Source organism: Pongo pygmaeus, chromosome 16, assembly GCF_028885625.2.
Source record: "Pongo pygmaeus isolate AG05252 chromosome 16, NHGRI_mPonPyg2-v2.0_pri, whole genome shotgun sequence".
NCBI classification, from domain to species: Eukaryota; Metazoa; Chordata; class Mammalia; order Primates; family Hominidae; genus Pongo; species Pongo pygmaeus.
This window is the reverse complement of record NC_072389.2, coordinates 72,839,831-72,859,115: the sequence shown is the minus strand read 5'-3', so window position 1 is coordinate 72,859,115 and position 19,285 is coordinate 72,839,831. Positions and strand designations below refer to the sequence as shown.

General features: G+C 37.2%; 1 protein-coding gene across 8 annotated transcripts in view; it reads right to left on the bottom strand.

The window, feature by feature from the left end:
* The window catches only part of IQCH (IQ motif containing H), a 247,541-nt gene that overhangs the window by 139,976 nt on the left and 88,280 nt on the right, over nt 1-19,285 (bottom strand). For all 8 annotated transcript variants that reach the window (XM_054451129.1, XM_054451128.1, XM_054451132.1 and 5 more), the window contains 2 exons: nt 6,621-6,697; nt 4,155-4,193 (listed from right to left, as the gene is read on the bottom strand). In XM_054451129.1, coding sequence (XP_054307104.1) covers nt 4,155-4,193; nt 6,621-6,697 — 116 coding nt within the window. The remainder of the gene's footprint in view (nt 1-4,154; nt 4,194-6,620; nt 6,698-19,285) is intronic.

Below are 19,285 nucleotides of genomic sequence, written 5' to 3'. Positions count from 1 at the left end.
TATATACCCAAAGGACATTCTACCGTAAAGACACATGCATGTGTTATGTTCACTGCAGCACTACTCACAATAGCAAAGATATGGAATCAACCTAAATTACCATCAGTAGTAGACTGGATAAAGACAATGTGGTACATATATACCATGGAATACTATGCAGCCATGGAAAAGAAAGAGGTCATGTTATTTGAAGCAACATGGATAGAGCTGGAGGCTATTATCCTAAGCAAAACAACACGGAACAGAAAACCAAATACTGCATGTTCTCACTTATAAGTGGGAGCTAAACATTGAGTACACATGGACACAAAGAAGGGAATGACACAGGGGCCTACTTGAGTGTGGAGGGTGGGAAGAGGGTGAGGATCCAAAAATGAGCTATTGGGTACTATGCTTATTACCTGGGTGATGAAATAATCTCTACACCAAATCCCCATGACACACAACTTATTAATACCTATGTAACAAATCTGCGTATGTATTTCTGAACCTAAAAGTTGAAAAAATAAAAATTAGGCTGGGAACTGTGGCTCACGCCTGTAATCCCAGCACTTTGGGAGGTTGAGGTGGGCAGATCATTTGAGGTCAGGAGTTCGAGACCAGCCTGACCAACATGGTGAAACCCCGTCTCTACTAAAAATACAAAAAAAAAAAAAAAAAAAAATTAGCTGGGTGTGGTGGTGCATGCCTCTAGTCCCACTTACTTGGGAGGCTGAGGCAGGAGAATCGCTTGAACTAGGGAGGCGGAGGTGGCAGTGAGCCGAGATCGCGCCACTGCATTCCCACCTGGATGAGAGAGCAATACTCCATCTAAAAAAAAAAAAAAAATCAAGATTTGTGTTTTTTAAAAAAGATTCCACAGGGTTTTTTTTGTTTTTTTTTTGTTTTTTTTTCCGTGTCTGGATTTTTCTTTTCTCTTCTTCCTTTAAGATGGTAAGTTAAATGAAGTTTTATGAGAGAAAATGAGTCTAAAAGAGAAAAAAATAGCTTTGGACTTGCTTTTGAATCTCATTTTGTATCTCCAGCTTGCAGAGCTCTAATTCTCTTAAGATCTGCCCTCTCTCCAACCCTTTAGGGCAAGACAAGAAAGGAGACTAAATTGTGCTGGGAGCAAAGTCAGCCAGTGAGGCACCCTGTGCCCTTTAAGAAGTAGGCTTATTCCCTCATCAGCTATGACATGTTAAAGCCAAAACTGCTGCTAGATATCATCTAGTGGTTTTGAAAGTATACATTTTAAAGCCTCGAACACTTTGTTCAAATACCATATAGTTTGATACTAAAGAGGTAAAATAGAAAACCCAGGTGTGGTGGATATAGGGGCCTACAGCCCCCTATTGCTAGGAGCTTTTGCTTCTCTTCTTTCCCTGGGGCTATGGGGTGAGGATTTCCTGGGGCTGTAGGGTGAGGATAGGGAAGCCCCTTAAAAACACTGATTTGATCCAATCTCCTTTTTATACAGATAGGAGGAAATGAGAGCAGATAGAGGCAGTGATATGTTTAATGTCACACATATTGCCTGATTAAAACAGTTCAGCTGACTCACCCATAAAATAATTACAGTTTTCTAAATGAGAGGATCAGAAGTATACATTGGGAAAATACTAAAGAAAGTAACAATTGAAAAGAATGACTAAGAGAAGTGAGACCCCAAATTTGAGATTACAATGTTATCACCCAAACCTATTCTTTCTACACCAATATAAAGTTTATAACACAAGGATGGCTTAGGAAACAGGATTTTCTTTTATATTTTTCTTCAATTTGGATTTTTTTTTTTAATTTGGAGATGTTTTGGAAAAGTTTTAAACACACAGAGAAGTATAGAGAATAATATAAAAAACTACCATGGACACATTTTTGTTTAATTTTTCGTCATCTTTGCTGTATATATACGTGTGTGTGTGTGGTGTGTGTGCGTATACGTGTGTATATTATATATATATAAAGTTAACATCCTCTCTGTATTTCTTTTCATTCTCCTTCCTCTTTCTTCCTGTTCCCAGAAGCAAACACACTCATGAATTTGGTCTGTACTCCTATAGTAGAATAAATATTTGTTTGCTTGTTTCATCCATAAAATAGATTTTATTATCAAAATATTAATTAAAATTAAGTGAATCTTAACATAGTTTTTATGCTTGCCTTAAGATAATAAAAAGATTTATTTGCTGACAGGCAATTTTAACAACCTCAAACCTTTGAACTAGATTCTTGAAAATAAAGATGCCTCAGATTTATTGAAATAATGATTACAAACTCTACTATCGTTTTTTATTCTTCAGATCCTGTGCAAAGCCTGACTGACTTAAACTTATTCAATTTCTTAAATTGGGTTTGGTTAACTGAGCTATAAGATAGAAAAGGCTGTTAAAGTCGGAGCCGATGAAAGCAGACACAACAGCAAAGGTGGTAACTGCTGTCTGTTATTGAAGAAAACAGTAAAAGACACAGAAGCTGATTACCTGTATACATGGTATTGAATAGAGAAAAGATTAAATTATATTAGTTAGGCAGAAGTGTAATATATTTTAGAAATGTAATAAATGTAATATGTTTCCATAAAAAATGATTGATATTTACAAAAATTTCTAATGCTTTGGGGCTCTGGTAGTTACATAGTCCAGTTTTGTATGTTGGCTCTGTCATTTACTAATTGGATGACTAATTGAATGATAATAGTGCCTATTGCACAGAAATCCTGTGAAAATGAAGTGAGATAATCCACTTAAGACATTAGGAACAGAGCCTGGCAAAGAGTAAGCACTCAGTATATGTTAGCTGCAAGTAGCAGGAGCAGCAGCAACAGCAGCAGTAGTAACAGGAGCAGTAGTAGTACTATTTGAAAAGCTGACCCATGTGGAAGCATTCATAACCTGGAACAGGCAGAGAGCACAAACTCTGGAACTTCACTCTGTCAGCTGGATCCTTTGCACCCTTTTACCAACTGAGTGGGCCTGGGGACAATTGTAGCACATAGGTTCTGCCTGCTATGAGGGTTCAGTGGGTATGAAAGATGCTTAGTGCCATGCATGCAGGACATGCTCAGTCAACATTAGCAGTTACAAATATTCCAGATAAATAATGCCTTACTGTTCGTAAACACATCCTATTTTTAACCTGCAGAATCAAGCTCACACTTTTCTCACAGTAAGACGTCAAGGGACACAAGAGGAAGGATCTAATTGCACTGATTAGTTTACCAAGGAGCAATCTGTCTAGGTACAGAGGGACTGTATGTAATCATTGATGTAAATACAGCTCTATCTAGGCACAGCTCTGCAGGAATAAAATGTAACCCCAAAGGTGGGCTCTTTTTCCTTGAAAGCAGATGGCTAAGATCCCTGTGAAATTCTTACTGATAAGAGATCACCAAGAAAGGGAGGCCTAGAAGATGCTCTTAATAATGGACCAATGAGTTATGATAACAAGTACTTTTCCAAACACTTTCACACACATTAATGCATCTGATCCTTGCAGCAACTCTATGTGAAGGAAGGTATTATCCTCATTTGTCAGAGGAGGAAAGTGAAGAGAAGAGAAGTCAAGTGACTTGCTCAAAGGAGAATCCAGTGCGTTCCTCCTTCAAGTTCAGGACTTTTATTACCCATGCATGGCCTTGTGGAATGTTCCTTGCTGGCATGTACTTGCCATATTGTGGGGGCTATTTCATTTTTCCAATGTTTTTGTAACCTTAGTTGTTAGGATTAGCTTAACTCTAAATCCCATCTGTACTACAGCATACATGCAGTATGTTGCATGTGTGTGTGCATCCTATATGCATGCACACATATAAGCACGTGCTGGGGGACAACTGCATTTATTTTTCACATTTTATTTCTTTTTAAGTGTACTTTTAAAAGATGAAAATCTTTGATTGAATTTGAAGATTGATGTGATTCAGCCAAATTTTAAGGACGCTAAGTCATTTGTTTGGACTGAAGCCTGAGAAGTAATTCAGTCCCAAAAGAAGGCAAAAAAGGGTTTTCACTTTAAATGAACCACGTTTTTTTTTTTTTTTTCCTAAAAGAAATTTCAGGAAACTTTTGTTGCCATCTCCAGCTGTCAAGCAGTCACCCATACTTTTGCCCTGCAGCAAAAGGAAGGGACATCAGGTGACAGATCCTAAATTTCAACTAGTCACACAAATTACAGACCTTCCTATCATGATGTCCTCTTGACCTTCTGCTTTTCCCCTACAATGAAGAATGAGACACAGTTTAAATCAAAACGACTCTCACGGGCAATTTTACAAAACAAATAGAAGGCTCAGAGCCTCACCCCCTTCATCATTTTACCCGCTGGGCCAGCCTGTTCTCTCTTTCCACTCAGGCAGGAGCTAATAATTAGAAAGACCTTTCCCACACTGACAACGATGCTCTGTTTGCCAAGCCCCGTTTGCTTTGAAGAAAGAGTTTGACTAAGTAAATATTTGCAAAAACAACTATAATCAGATGCCAAGTCCCACTTCTAGGGGACACTAGTGTGGCACCACACTGCTTTGTGATGGTGTCTGATCAAAGGTCTGTACTGGCTCTATCATGAGGCTTGGCATACTGAAGTCCCTCTCTTAGCCTTTTAACTTCCATGCCCAGGACACTTCCCACAAAATATGTGAAAAATTACATTTACCATTGAAGAGTCAATTTAGAAATGCTGTACCAATCTGGGACCACAGGAAAAAGTCATTAAATATTACTGTTTCCAGCAGTTGGGGAGAGCTTTGTGAAGTCAACAGAGAAAATTAAAGCCAGGGCTCATTAGCATTCAGAAAATATGTCATTATTTAAAACTATTTTTTTTCGTGGTAAACCATTTACTGGCTAAAACCTAGTCATAATATTTGTATTACCTGTAGATCTGTTATCTATAAAACTGTGGGACCTGAGCGCTCCAACAGGGTGAGAATCAAAACAGGTGCCTCTGCCTGTTCCTATTATGCATATTAGCCCATGGCCTTCTCACAGCCTGTTAAACAGCTGAATTTGAAACAATAATGGTGCAGGCCAAACACTCGCCTGCAGGCCTGTCTGTCTTGGGATTTGGCCATTTACATTGATTTTCTTTACCCACATTTTTCATGAAACACAAATATTTGCCATGGCAACTGGGGTGTCACATGACATGCTGCTACATAAATAGCTTGGAAATCTCTTAAGGGGACACAGCCCACCAGTGCTGATAATACAGTGAAACCTCTTGATGATTTCAATATTGAAAGATAAAAGTCTGGGAAGAGCAGGTAGCAGTCTACTATGGAGAGGCAGTAGGATTAATTTCTCTTGTGCCGCTCTTCAATTTCTCCTTCTTTCTTTTCTTATGAGAGCAGCTGTAAACATGACCACTTTCCACATAAGTTAAGCCAGAAAAAGACAGTGCCAGCTGTCTCCTTTCTGTGGTGAAAAGTTTCAAAAATCACAAGTCTGTCTGCAGTCCATAAACATAAGAAAGCAAGGTACAAAAGTCCAGCACATTTAAACTGGGGGAATCTCCATAAGAATGAATTACATTGTACTGTGAGGAGTTAATGTTAAAGAATACAGAATTTGGCCCGGTGTGGTGGCTTATGCCTACAATCCCAGCATTTTGGGAGGCCAAGGCAGGTGGACCACTTGAGGCCAGGAGTTCGAGACCAGCCTGGCCAACATAGCGAACCCCATTTTTACTAAAAATACAAAAAATTAGCCGGGAGTGGTGGTACATCCCTGTAATCTCAGCTACTCGGGAGGCTGAGGCATGAGAATCGCTTGAATCTGGGAGCCAGAGGTTGCAGTGAGCCGAGACTGCACCAGCCTGGGTGACAGAGCAAGACTCCATCTCAAAAAAAAAAAAAAAAAAAAGGAAAAGAAAGTGCCACATGATGGTTAAAAAAGAAAAAAAAAAAAAAAAAAAAGGCCAGGCGTGGTGACTCATGCCTATAATCCCAGCGCTTTGGGAGGCCAAGGCAGGTGGGTCACTTGAGGTCAGGAGTTCGAGACCAGCCTGGCCAAAATGGTGAAACCCCGTCTCTACTAAAAGTACAAAAATTAGCCGGGCATGGTGGCATGCACCTGTAATCCCAGCTACCTGGGAGGCTGAGACATGAGAATCGCTTGAACCCAGGAGGCAGAGGTTGCAGTGAGTCGACATAGTGCACTGCACTCCAGTCTAGGCAACAGAGTAAGTGAGACTCTGTCTTAAAATAATAATAATAATACAGAATTCTTTCCCCTGCTTCATTAAGGTATTCTATGTTTGGAGATCTTGCCTTTTTAGCCTGTATTTAAAGACAAATGAAATACAGTAGAACCTCACAATAAGACATCCCATATCATAGAAATTTGGATACAAAGCAATAGCTACTGGACTCCTGACCAGTTAGTATTAGAGGCTGACCCAGTCATTTAGTTAATCTTGCAATGATGCAACATGATTGAATTTTTTAGACCCCACCGATAACATTATGCTAGAGTTGACCTGTACAATTCCCCTTTTGAAAGTCAAATGCATACCAGCAGCAGCTGCAATAGCACTTATTTCTATGTTGAAGGTACAACTCAATAACATGTGTAAATCACCAAATATCTCACAGAAAGTGTTGTAAATAAGAACAATTTTCTTTCTATAGTGAGGAATATAAATACCTTTGATCTTTGTTTCTTGGGAAAGAACTTCACTTCTGCTGGAGATGGAGGTGGTTCCCGAGGTATAGTGAAAGTGGCTGTGGATGAAGATGGTACATGTTACCTTTTCCAGAAGAAGAGGCTGAGTCACTGGTTGGATGCTATTGGGTTTGCACCTTGAAAATCAAATGGCTCTGTCACCCACTGTGCGCTCACTACCTTTCTTTCTGTATTCATTCAATGAAACAGCTATGATCACTGATTTCAAAAGGAAGACAAGAGCATGAGAGGGCAACAGTTCTATTAGAATACAAGGTCAGCCCACCTTATGCAAACTGCCTAGATAAAAAGGCAAATTTTAAAGGCAGGCACATTTTAAAAGCAGGCAAATTAGAGAGTAATATCTGTCTTATAAAATGCTTTGTTAGAAGATTTCTTTAAATAGCTAGATTCCCAGGTTCATGTAAAATGTGATTTAACATAGCTACATATGGACTATTCTATTGTGTAAAAAAAAAGATTCTAAAAAATTTAAATGACTGAGGGAAGTGATACAAGTGGAAAGCACCATAAAGATTATTTTTGAAATTAGTTAAGTCTATAAGCAACAACTTTTAGAGAACACACCTAGTCCATGGTCGAGGAAGAATGGGCCCACATGCTAGACAATGCTGTCTCAATCACATCTCTCCTACTGCCTAGCAGCAAACCTGACTGCCCTTTACCAAAAGCCCAAGTCTGACATTCTCAGGGGAGAAAAATCCTTATACTACTCATCGCAAGAAAGAGAACAAAAAATTTATTTAAATGGTTAATTGAATAAAAGAAGTGAGGCTTCTTTCAGCTCAATTCCTTCAGCTCAACCCCCTTTTCTGTTAGTTTTCTATAACAACAATCTTAGAAGGAATTGACAGATATTGATCAAAAACAGCACGCTAGTAAAGGATATCAATATATAATTTAGAATCTCACTTTGAGGACTTGGTTCTCTTAGACTGCCTCAACTGAGCTGCAAGGAATATCTTCAGCTCTTTTTTAAAAAGTAGGAAAAATAGCAGAGCCTTTTCAGTGAAACTCACCTTCACAAAAGGGATTTCTTTGTTGCATTTGATCAACCCATTTTTACACCCCTCTGGTTTCCCTGGCTTCCGGCAAGCTTCCCTGTGACTTGTAGTCCTCACTCTCCCCTGGCCAGTAGTGTATGAAGACCCCATTTTAAGGGTATAGTTTTTGCCTTCAGTTCTATGCTCTCCTTCCCTGGTGTCCACTTTGGAGTTTGCTCTCCCACTTCTGAAGGTAAGTCCACATCCTGTGTTCAGCCTGCTTTGAATCCACAGATTCACCAGTAAAATTTGTTATTCCTATTGTCTGCAGACTCAATACAATTTTTGTTTAACTTTCAGGTTCTTGCAGAAAAGTGAGATTTATGGCTAAATTCCCATGTTCAAACAAAATAGCAGCTGAGAAATTTTCAAGTGGGCATAACTTTTAAAGGATTTTAGTAAAATTTTAATACAATTTGGTAGGATAAAGATCTCAAGGATAAGTAATTTCACATGGCTAATCCACAGTTAATGATATCAATAAGAATTTTCTTAGCTGTCTGAGAAATGCTATCACTAAATTATTATTTCATGTGGCCTTGGATTTTATGAGACACATGCATTTGAAGAATGTGTCTGCATTTTTACAAAACTGTATCCTAATGCACTGCCTATTTTGCTACTCAATTTCCCTGCTGGAAAAATCTGTTTGGTAAATTTTGCCAGAGTTAATGTAGAGGAAAAAATCCTTGTCTTTCTGGACAAACTTGTATGCTTCTGTGGTAGTTATTACTAATTTTTTTTTTTTTTTTTGAGATGGAGACTTGCTCTGTCGCCCAGGCTGGAGTGCAGTGGCACGATCTCGGCTCACTGCAAGCTCCACCTCCCAGGTTCAAGCCATTCTCCTGCGTCAGCCTCCAGAATAGCTGAGACTACAGGTGCCCACCACCACGCCCAGCTAATTTTTTTTTATATTTTTTGGTAGAGACGGGGTTTCACTGTGTTAGACAGGATGGTCTCAATCTCCTGACCTCGTGATCCACCCACCTTGGCCTCCCAAAGTGCTGGCATTACAGGCATGAGCCACCGCGCCCGGCCAGTTATTACTAATTTTAGAGCCCCAGTTTTTTCAGAGTGACAATATGCCCAACTCCTAGCAAATTAGAAAAAAAAATTTTTTAAGAACATGCAGTTAAATTTTAACTTAAGATAAACAATAAATAAGTTTTTAGTATGTCTCAAATATTAACTATACTTATCCAACAAAGAATAACAGAATTTCCATGAATGGATTAGAATAAGCATAACATCATTCTAAGAATTTATTTAGTATAAGTATGTCTATAATCCTAATGTTAGCTCTAACCCTATCCCTGGACATCCACTTTTCCAGCCTTTCTCGTACCTAGCAGTGAGCAGTGAGATGTAAGGGAAAGTCCACCCCAAGGCTTCTGGGAAGAGACTGACACCACTATTTTCCCCTTCATCTGGCGTGGAATGTGTATGTAAGGCCCAGGGCTGCAGAAGCCATCTTATGACCAAGAGGTGGCAAGCATGAGGATTAAATCAAACATACCAAAGAGGGCAAAGTAGAAAGAACACCATGACAACCCTGATGATCAATGCCACCATCCCTAGGCTCCTCACTTCCCAATTTCTTGTGTACGAGACAAATTCTTCATTGTTTAGGCCACTGGTAGTTTTCTGATATTTATAGTCACATGCATTCCTGAGTGGTACTACCTGTTCTCGTCTCTCTCTCCTTCCCTCTTCTCTTCCTTCCATACTCTCTCTTATTGCATGTGCTAGGACCTCAGTACAAAAATGGTGGCAACAATGATCATCCTTGACTTGTCTCTGCTTTTAATTGAGAAGTAGAAAAGGAATGCTTCAAAAGTTCCCCTACTAAGAGTATTTTTTGCTCTAGGGCTTTGGTTGGTAACAACAACCAGGTTCAGAAAATTCTCTTCTATTCTGCTCCATCCAGAGGATTTTCCTTATCATTAATGTTGAATAGTATTGAATGATTTTTTTTTCTTTTGGTATATATTGAGACCATGAGGTTTTTTCTTTTTAAATATGTTAATATGGTGAATTATATTGCTAAATTTTTCTGATGTTGAACTTTCCTTACATTTTTCCTTGATTATGATGAACATTTAAAAAATGCTAATATTTTTTAGAATCTCTGCCTCTATGTTACTAAATAAGATTGATCTATGTATATTTTTTCTTGTACTGTGCTTTTTCAATTTTGGTAGCAAAGTTATAATAGCTCCATAAAATCAGTTGATAAGCTTTTCCTCTTTTTTTCCCCTATGGAATAGTATAAAAAGAATTAACTGACCTGTTAAGGTTGGTAAAACTTGCCTATAAAAGGCCTGAGGCCTTCTCCCCTCTGGCATATTAGAGTATGTGAGTGTGTGTCTATATGTGTGTGTTTAAAAGACAGAGAGATATTTTTGAATACCAATTCAAATTATCTAATAATATTGTTTTAAGTTTGTTATTTTTTCTCAAGTTATTTTTGGTAGTTTACATTTTTCTAGGAAATTTTTCATTTCATATTTTAAAATGTATTGGCACAAAGTTACCATACTATGATTTTTTTTTAAATTCTACTGTATCTATAGTGACCTTTTTTCATCTTAATAGTGTTTACATGTGACTTCTATTTTCCTTTCTTTATCATTATTGTCAGAGATCTGCCTGTTTTATGTTCTTTTAAAGAAGCCAATTTTTGACGGTGCAGTGGCTCAGGCCTGTAATCCCAGCATTTTGGGAGGGCAAGGTGGGCGGATCGCCTGAGCTCAGGAGTTTGAGACCGCCCTGGGCAACATGGTGAAAACCCTCTCTCTACTAAAATACAAAAAATTAGCCGGGCGTGGTGGCGTGCACCTGTAGTCCCAGCTACTCGGGAGGCTGAGGCACGAGAACTGCTTGAGCCCTGGAGGCAGAGGTTGCAGTGAGCTGAGATCACGCCACTGCACTCCAGCTTGTGCTACAGAGGGAGACTCTGTCTCAAAAATAAAATAAAATAAAATAAATATAAAATAAAAAAATAAAGAAGCCAATTTTTAATTATTTTGGGTCATTTTTGTTTTTACTTTCTTAATGTCTGCTTTTATTTTCATTATTTCCTTTCATTTTTTTTTTCCAGTTTACTGCTTTTCTTTTTCTGTCTTCTTGTGTTTAATTAGGCTTACATCACTTATTATCGATTGTTCTTGTTTTCTTTTTTCTTTATTTTTTTTTTTGAGACTGAGTCTCGCTCCGTCACTCAGGCTGGATTGCAGTGGAGCAATCTCAGCTCACTGCAACCTCTGCCTCCTGGGTTCAAGCGATTCTCCTGCCTCAGCCTCCTGAGTAGCTGGGATTACAGGTGCACACCACCACGCCCGGCTAATTTTTGTATTTTTAGTAAAGACGGGGTTTCACCATTTTGGTCAGGCTGGTCTCGAACTCTTAACCTCGTGATCTGCCCACCTTAGCCTCCCAAAGTACTGGGATGTTCTTGTTTTCTATTAAATGCATATAAATAATGGATGAGGTTGCTCAGAAGTGATGAAAGACATTGGTCTACAGATTCAAGAATCCCAATAAATACAAAGCAGGATAAATAAAAAGACCTATATGCGTAGATGCATCACAATGAACCTGTAGAACACAAAAGACAAAAATAACTTATTTCAACTAGAGAGGACACAAAAGACAAATTGTTTTCATCCACAATTTTAGCCACAATTTACCACTGACTCCTCAATAGTCCACAGGCTCCTCAATAGCAGATATAATTGCTAGAAAACAATGAAATAATATATTGAATGTGCTGACAAGATAACTTTCAGAAGTCAGGACATAAACACATTTTGAGGCAAATAAAAGTTGAAAGAGTTTACCACCAGCAGAAACAGGCTTGTACTAGTGGAAATTGAAAGAATATAATTTAGGGAGATGGAAATGAATGCAGTATTGAAAGTCTGAGATGCAACAAGGAATGAAGAGCAAAGACAGTGACAAATCTGTTGGCTAATATAACAAATGTTTATTACATAAAAAACATTAACAATAATGTCTTGTGAGTTTCTTTAAAAAGATACAACTAAGACACATAAGAAAAATAGATGCTACATCAGGAGGGAGATGGAGTTAAAATGTTCTGAGGTTTTTATACTGTTAAAGGGAAAAAGTACAGATATTTATTAACTTTAGATTTTGATAAGTAATATATGCATATGAAAATAAGAAGCTAATCACAATAAGAATATAAAAGGAATGTATCAATTCCAAAATAATAGAGGAATAAAAGTATAATGAGGAAAAATAATCTATTCAAAAGAAGACAATAAAGGAAAGAAAATGAAATAGCAACAAAACAGGGCAGGGCACAAACAGAATGGAAGAAATATTATCAAAATATATTAATAATTAGAATAACTGTAAATACAGTAAATGCTAAATGGATAATGATGGTCAGAATGAATTTTTTTTAAATTCAGCTATATACTATTTATAAAAGACAGACTTAAAACATTGCTACAGAAAGATTAAAAGTAAAAAAATGAGGAAAGATATGCCAGGCAAACAATAACCAAAAGGAAGCTGATGTGGCTATATTAACAGACAAAATGTTATTTATGCTAAAAAGCAATTATAGAGATAATGAAGGACAGTGTGCAATGATAAAAGTTCCCATTTACTAGTAAGATATAATAACTATAGTAAGAGTTGGCAAGGATGTGAATTCACAGAGTATCTTACACACTGAAGGTAGAAATGTAAATTGATGTAATGACTTTAAAAGACAGTTTGGCATTACTTTCTAAAGTTGAATGTTCACCTACCCCATGACCAACATTTCCACTCCTATTGACCAAGAAAAATGCTTGTGCATACTCAGTAGGAAACGTGAAGGAATGCACGGCAGCACTGTTCACAATACCAAAGGGTGAAATCAACCCAAAAGTCCATCAACAGAAGACTGGATAAATTAACTATGGTCTATTCAAACCATCATCTTCAGCAAACTAACACAGGAACAGAAAACCAAACACTGTATGTTCTCACTCATAAATGGGAGCTGAATAATGAGAACACATGGACATAGGGAGGGGAACATTACACACCAGGGACTGTTGGCGGGTGGGGGGAAGCAGGAGGGAGAGCATTAGGACAAATACCTAATGCATGCAGATCTTAAAACCTAAATGATGGGTTGATAGGTACAGCAAACCACCATGGCACATAAATACCTATGTAACAAACCTGCACGTTCAGCACATGTATCTCAGAACTTAAAGTAAAATAAACAAACAAACAAAAAAATGGAATATTCTACAGCAGCCAAAAGAAATGAATTCAGTGACATGCAGCATATCTACTTCAAGACTCTAGTTCAGTATTTCAGGGAGGGCCCTGGCATCTCTAGTTTGATGCATACAGGCCATCTCCTTAGAATTCCACTTCTCCAGCTTTGCGTACAGCTCCCTATGCTTTCCTTTCATGTCAAGCAGGTGTCCCTCCCCCAATATTCTTCCTAAAAGTCAGACTTACTGAGTTACTACTTACATACGGTAAAATTCATCCTTTTTAGTGTATAGTTTTATGAGTTTTGGCAAACGTGTAAGTCATATAACCATCACCACAATCAAGATATAAAACAATTCCAGGCTAGGCACGGTGGCTCACACCTGTAATCCCAGCACTGTGGGAGGCCTGGGCGAGTGGATCACGAGATCAGTAGATTGAGACCACCCTGGCCACCATGGCGAAACCCCATCTCTACTGAAAATACGAAAAATTGGCTGGGTGTGGTTGCGGGCGCCTGTAGTCCCAGCTACTCGGGAGGCTGAGGCAGGAGAATTGCTTGAACCTGGGAGGCGGAGGTTGTAGTGAACCGAGATCGCGCCACTGCACTCCAACCTGGGCAACAGAGCAAGACTCCATTCTCAAAAAAACAAAAAAAAAAAACCAAAAACAATTCCATTACCTGCCAAAATTCCTGCATGCCCCTTTACAGTCAACTACTCTCTCCATCCCCAGGCAACTCTTGATGTGTTTTCTGTCTTCATTGTTTCATTTTCTAAAAATGTCATGTAAATAGAATCATATAGTGTGTAGCCTGCTGAGTTTGGCTTCTTTCACTTCGCATAATGCATTTGGGATTCATCCGTATTGTTGCATGTATCAGCAATTAGTTCCTTTTTAGAGCAAGCTGTACTCCATTGTATAGATGTACCTCAATTCAGCTGAGAGACATCTGAGTGGTTTCCAGTTTTTGGTGATTATGAATAAAGCAACATTCATATATTACAAACATTCATATACAGGTTTTTGTGTAAATATGTTTTCATTTCTCTTGGGTAAATAGATAACTAGGAGTGAGATTGCTGGGTCATACAGTAAATGCATGTTTAACTTTATAAATAACTGCCAAACTGTTCTCCAAAGTGTTTGTAGCATTTTGCATCCCTACCAGCAAGGAATGAGAGTTGCAATTGTTCCATATCCTCATGTAATGGTATTCCACTGTGGTTTTAATTTGCATTTCCCTAATGACTAATGATGTTAAGCATGCTTTCATGTATCTATTTACTATCCATATATCTCCTTTGGTAAAGTGTCTGTTCATATCTTTTGTCTGTTATGTTATTGGGTTGTTTGTTTCTTATTACTAAGTTTTAAGAGATCTTTATATGTTCTAGATAAAAATACATGATCAGTTATTGTTTTAAAATATTAACTCTCAATCTATAGCTTTTCTTTCTTTTTTTTTTTTTTTTTTTTGAGATGGAGTCTTCTCTTGTTGCCCAGGCTGGACCAGTGGTGCAATCTCAGCTCACTGCAACCTCTGCCTCCTGGATTCAAGCCTCAGCCTCCCGAGTAGCTGGGATTATAGGCACCCACCACCACGCCTGGCTAATTTTTGTATTTTTAGTAGAGATGGGGTTTCACCATGTTGGCCAGGTTGGTCTCAAACTCCTGACCTCAAGTGATCCACCCAACTTGGCCTCCCAAAATGGTGTGATTACAGGCATGAGCCACTGTGCCTGGCCAATCTATAGCTTTTCTTTTCATTTTCTTAACACCGTGTTTCAAAGAGTATAAGTGTTTAATTTTGATGAAGTCCAATGTATCCATTTTTTCATTTTATGGATTTTGCCTTTGGTGTGGTATGTAAGAAATCTTTGCCTAACTCAAGAACACAAAAAATTTTCCCCTTCGTTGTCTTCCAAAAGTTTTATAGTTTAGGCTGTATATTTAATTTTATAAACCATTTTGGGTTAATTTTTGTACATGGTGCAAGGAATGGGTTAAGGTTCTTTTTTTCCCTTTTATATAAATGTCCAGTTCTTCCAGCACAATTTGTTGAAAAAATTATGCCTTCTCCATTGAATTGCCTTTGCATCTTTGTCAAAAATGAATTGACCAAGTATGTGTGGTTCTATTTCTGTACTCTTTATTCTGTTCCATTGATCTCTGTTTATCCTTTTGCCAATACCACACGGTCCTGATTACTGTAGCTTTATATTAACTCAGATAACAAGAGTCCTCCAATGCTGTTTTCCTTTTTCAAAATTGTACTAGCTATTGTAGCTCCTTGCCCTTTCCACAAACTTTAGAATCAGCTTTTCAATATCTACAAAAAATCTTACTGAGATCCTGACTGGGACTGCATTGAATTTATAGATCAATTTGGGGAAAATTAATTATAAAAATATTGAGTCTTCTAATCTATGAACATGGCTAATCTTTCTAATTTATTTAGGTCTTCTTTTAATTTTTTTCATTAGTGTTTTATAGCGTCCAGCATCCATATGTTTGCAAATATTTGTTAGCTTTATACCTAAGTATTTAATTTTTGGTGTTATGTTAATGGTATTTTTTTAATATTCAATTTCCAATTGTTCATTTCTAACAAATTGAAATTCAATTTATTTTTGTATGCTAATCTTGTGTCCTCAAACCTTGCTGAACTTCCTTGTTAGTTCTAGTAGCTTGTGTGTGTGTGTGTGTGTGTGTGCGTGTGTGTGATGGCTTGCGAGTTTCTATGCAGTAATTGTGCTGTTTGCAAAGAGAGTTTTATTTCTTCCTTTCCAATCTGCATGTCTTTTGTTTCTTTTTCTTACCTCACTGCATTGGCTAGGAACTTCAGTACAATGTTGAATAGAAGTGGTGAGAGTGCACAACCATGTCTTGTTCCTGATCTTAGGTGAAAAGCATTCGTTCAAACACTATTGTGATATTAGTTGTAGACATCTTTTATCCGTTTGAGGAAGTTCCCTTGTATTCTTAATTTTCTTAGAGTTTTTGATATAAATGGATGTTGATTTTTTTTAAATTGAGATGGTTATATAGTTTTTCTTCTTCAGTCTATTCATATGATGACTTACAATGATTGATATTTAAATGTTGAAACAGCCTTGCTTTCCTAGGATAAACCCCACATGGTCATGATGTAATATATATAAAATACATAATCTCTCTCTATATATATAAACATATATAGCTATATATAAATATATAGATATATAAAAATATATAAAAAATCTATATGTCTATATATAAATACATATCTATATATATAGAGAGTGCTAGATTCAATTTGCTATATTTTGTGAAGGACTTTTGTATCTATTTTCATAAAGAATACTGGGCTGTAGTTTTTTCTAAAGTCTTTGGTTGTGGTGTCAGGGTGATGATAGCGTCATAAAATTATCTGGGAAGTGTTTCTTTCTATTCTATTTTTTAGGAGGAATTTCTGCAACATTGGTAATATTTCTTTCTTAATTGTTTGGTAGAATTCACCAGTGATGCCATATGGTATCATTTTTTTTGTTACAATGTTTTTAAGTACTAAGTCAATTTCTTTAATAAATATAGGACTAATCAGGTTATCTATTTCTTCTGGAGTGAGCTTAGGTAGTATCTATCTTTCAAAGAATTTGTCCATCAATATAAGCTGTCAACATTATAGGCATAAAGTTGTTTATAATGTTCTCTTATCATCTTTTAAATGTCTATAGGATCTGTAATGATGTCTCCTCTTTTGTTCCTGATTTGGTCATTTGCGCCTTCTCTCTTTTAATCTTGGTTAGTCTGGGTAGAGGCTTACCAATTTTATAAAAATGTTCCATGAAACACAGTTTGGTTTCACTGAATTCCTTTTTTTTTTTTCTATTTTCCATTTTACTGACTTCTACTTTTGTCTCTATTATTTCCATCCACTGCTCGCTTGGGTATAATTTGCTTTTCTTTTTCTGGTTTTTTAGAGTGGGAGCTTAGATCATTAATCTGAGATATTTCTTCTTTTCCAATAAAAGTATTTAATGCTAAAAATTTTTCTTAAGCACTACTTTAGCTGCATCTTACAAATTTCAATATGTTGTGTGGTCATTCCCATTTAATTCAAAATACTTTTTTAATATCCTTGTGACTTCCTCTTTGATCCATGGGTTATTTAGAAGTGTGTTTTTGCATTTGGGGGATTTTCTACTTTTTAGTTTAATTCTGTTAAGGTCAGAGAACATAATGTGTAAGATTTTAACTATTTTAAATTTGTTAATATTTGTTTTATGGTCCAGAATATGGTCTATTTTGGTGAATGTTCCATGTGCATTTGAAGTAAATGCATGTTCTGTTGTGTTTTAATGCTCTATAATGGTCTACATGGCCTATAATACTGTTCTATTATAGTCTTCTATAGCAGGGGTCCCTAAACCACAGGCCACAGACTGGGTACTGTGGCCCATTAGGAATTGAGCTACACAACAGGAGGCGAGTGGCAGGTGAGCAAGCATTACCATCTGAGTTCATGCCTCTTGTCAGATCAGCAGCAGCATTAGATTTTCATAGGAGCAAGAACCCTATTGTGAACTGCACATAAGAGGGATCTAGGTTGCATGCTCCTTATGAGAATCGAATGCCTGATTATCTGAGGTGGAACAGTTCCATCCTGAAACTATTCCTCCCCACTTCTTGTCTGTGGAAAAATTATTTCCCAGAAAACTGGTCCCTGGTGTCAAAAAGGTTGGGGACCACTGTTCTATAGTATTTTTTTGTGGGGGGGGGGTTACTAGTTCTATTGATTATTGTGAGATATAACTCTGGATTTATTATTTCTGTTTTATTAATTTTTGCTTCATGTATTTTATATTTCTGTTTTTAAGTAAATACACATTTAGGAATGTATGTCTTCTTGCTGGATTGATCCTTTTATCATTAATGTACCTCTTTATTCCTGTTAATGTGTCTTCATCTGATAGTAATAGAGCCAATCCAGCTTTCTTTTCATTATTGTTTGTATGGTATCTTTTTCCATCTTTCTCCTTTTTATTAATTTTTAATTTACATTTAATTTGTGTCTAGTCCTATAATTTATTTTTGAATTAAAAATACATAAACTTTTTATTTTGGAATAATTTTAGATACAGAAAAGTTGCAAAGATAATCTAGAACGGTCCTGTATACCTTCATTCAGTTTCCCTTAATGTTAACATATTCCATTACCGTGGTCCATTTGTCAAAAGCAAGAAACCATCATCGATACATTATTATTAACTAAACTCAAGACTTCATTCAGATTTTACTAGTTTTTACACTCATGTCTTCTTACTGTTCCAGGATCTTTTCCAGGATATCTCATTGTATTTAGTCATCATGTCTCCTTAGGCTCCTCTGGTCTGTGACAGTTTGTCAGTCTTTCCCTGTTTTCATGACCATGACAGTATTGAGGAGTATGGTCAGGTATTTTGTAGAATGTCTGAAATTTGGGTTTGTCTGATGTTTTTCTCATAGTTTTTCTGTAGGTATAGGTTGTTGGGGCAGAATAACATAAAGGTGAAGTCCTTCCTCATCATATCATATTAGGGGGCACATGATATCAACATGAATTATGACTAATGATATTATCCTTGGTCATTTGGTTAAGGCAGGGTTTGCAGGTTTCTCCACTGCAAATTTTCTGTTTTTCTTCTTTCCGTACTCTGTTATTTGGATGTGAATCACTAAATCCAACTCACATTCAAAGAGAGGGGAGGGGTGGATAAATAAGCTCCATTTCCTGGAGGAGGAGGTAACTGTTTAAATTATTTGGGGCTGGGCGCGCTGGCTCACGGCTGTAATCCCAGCACTTTGGTAGGCCGAGGCGGGTGGATCACCTGAGGTCAGGAGTTTGAGATCAGCCTGGCCAACACGGTGAAACCTCGTCTCTACTAAAAATACAAAAAATTAATCAGGCATGGTGATGGGTGCCTGTAATCACAGGTACTTGGGAGGCTGAGGCAGGAGAATCGCTTGAATCCAGGAGGCAGAGGTTGCACAGTGAGCCGAGATTGCGCCATTGCACTCTAGCCTGGGCAACAAGAGTGAAACTCCATCTCAAAAACAAATAAATAAAAATAAATACATTATTTGGAATTCTTCTATAGAAAGATTTGTCACTTCTCACCATACTCCTATTTTAACCTATCTGTCTTGACATTTAAATTGCAATTCTTAGAGACCACATACAGTTGGGTCTTGCTTATTTATCCAGTCTGACAATCTCTGTTTTTTAATTGGTGTATTTAGAACATTCACACTTAATGTAAACATAGCCTTCACTTTGCACTGTTCCAGTATGCACAAATTCTAGTTATTACA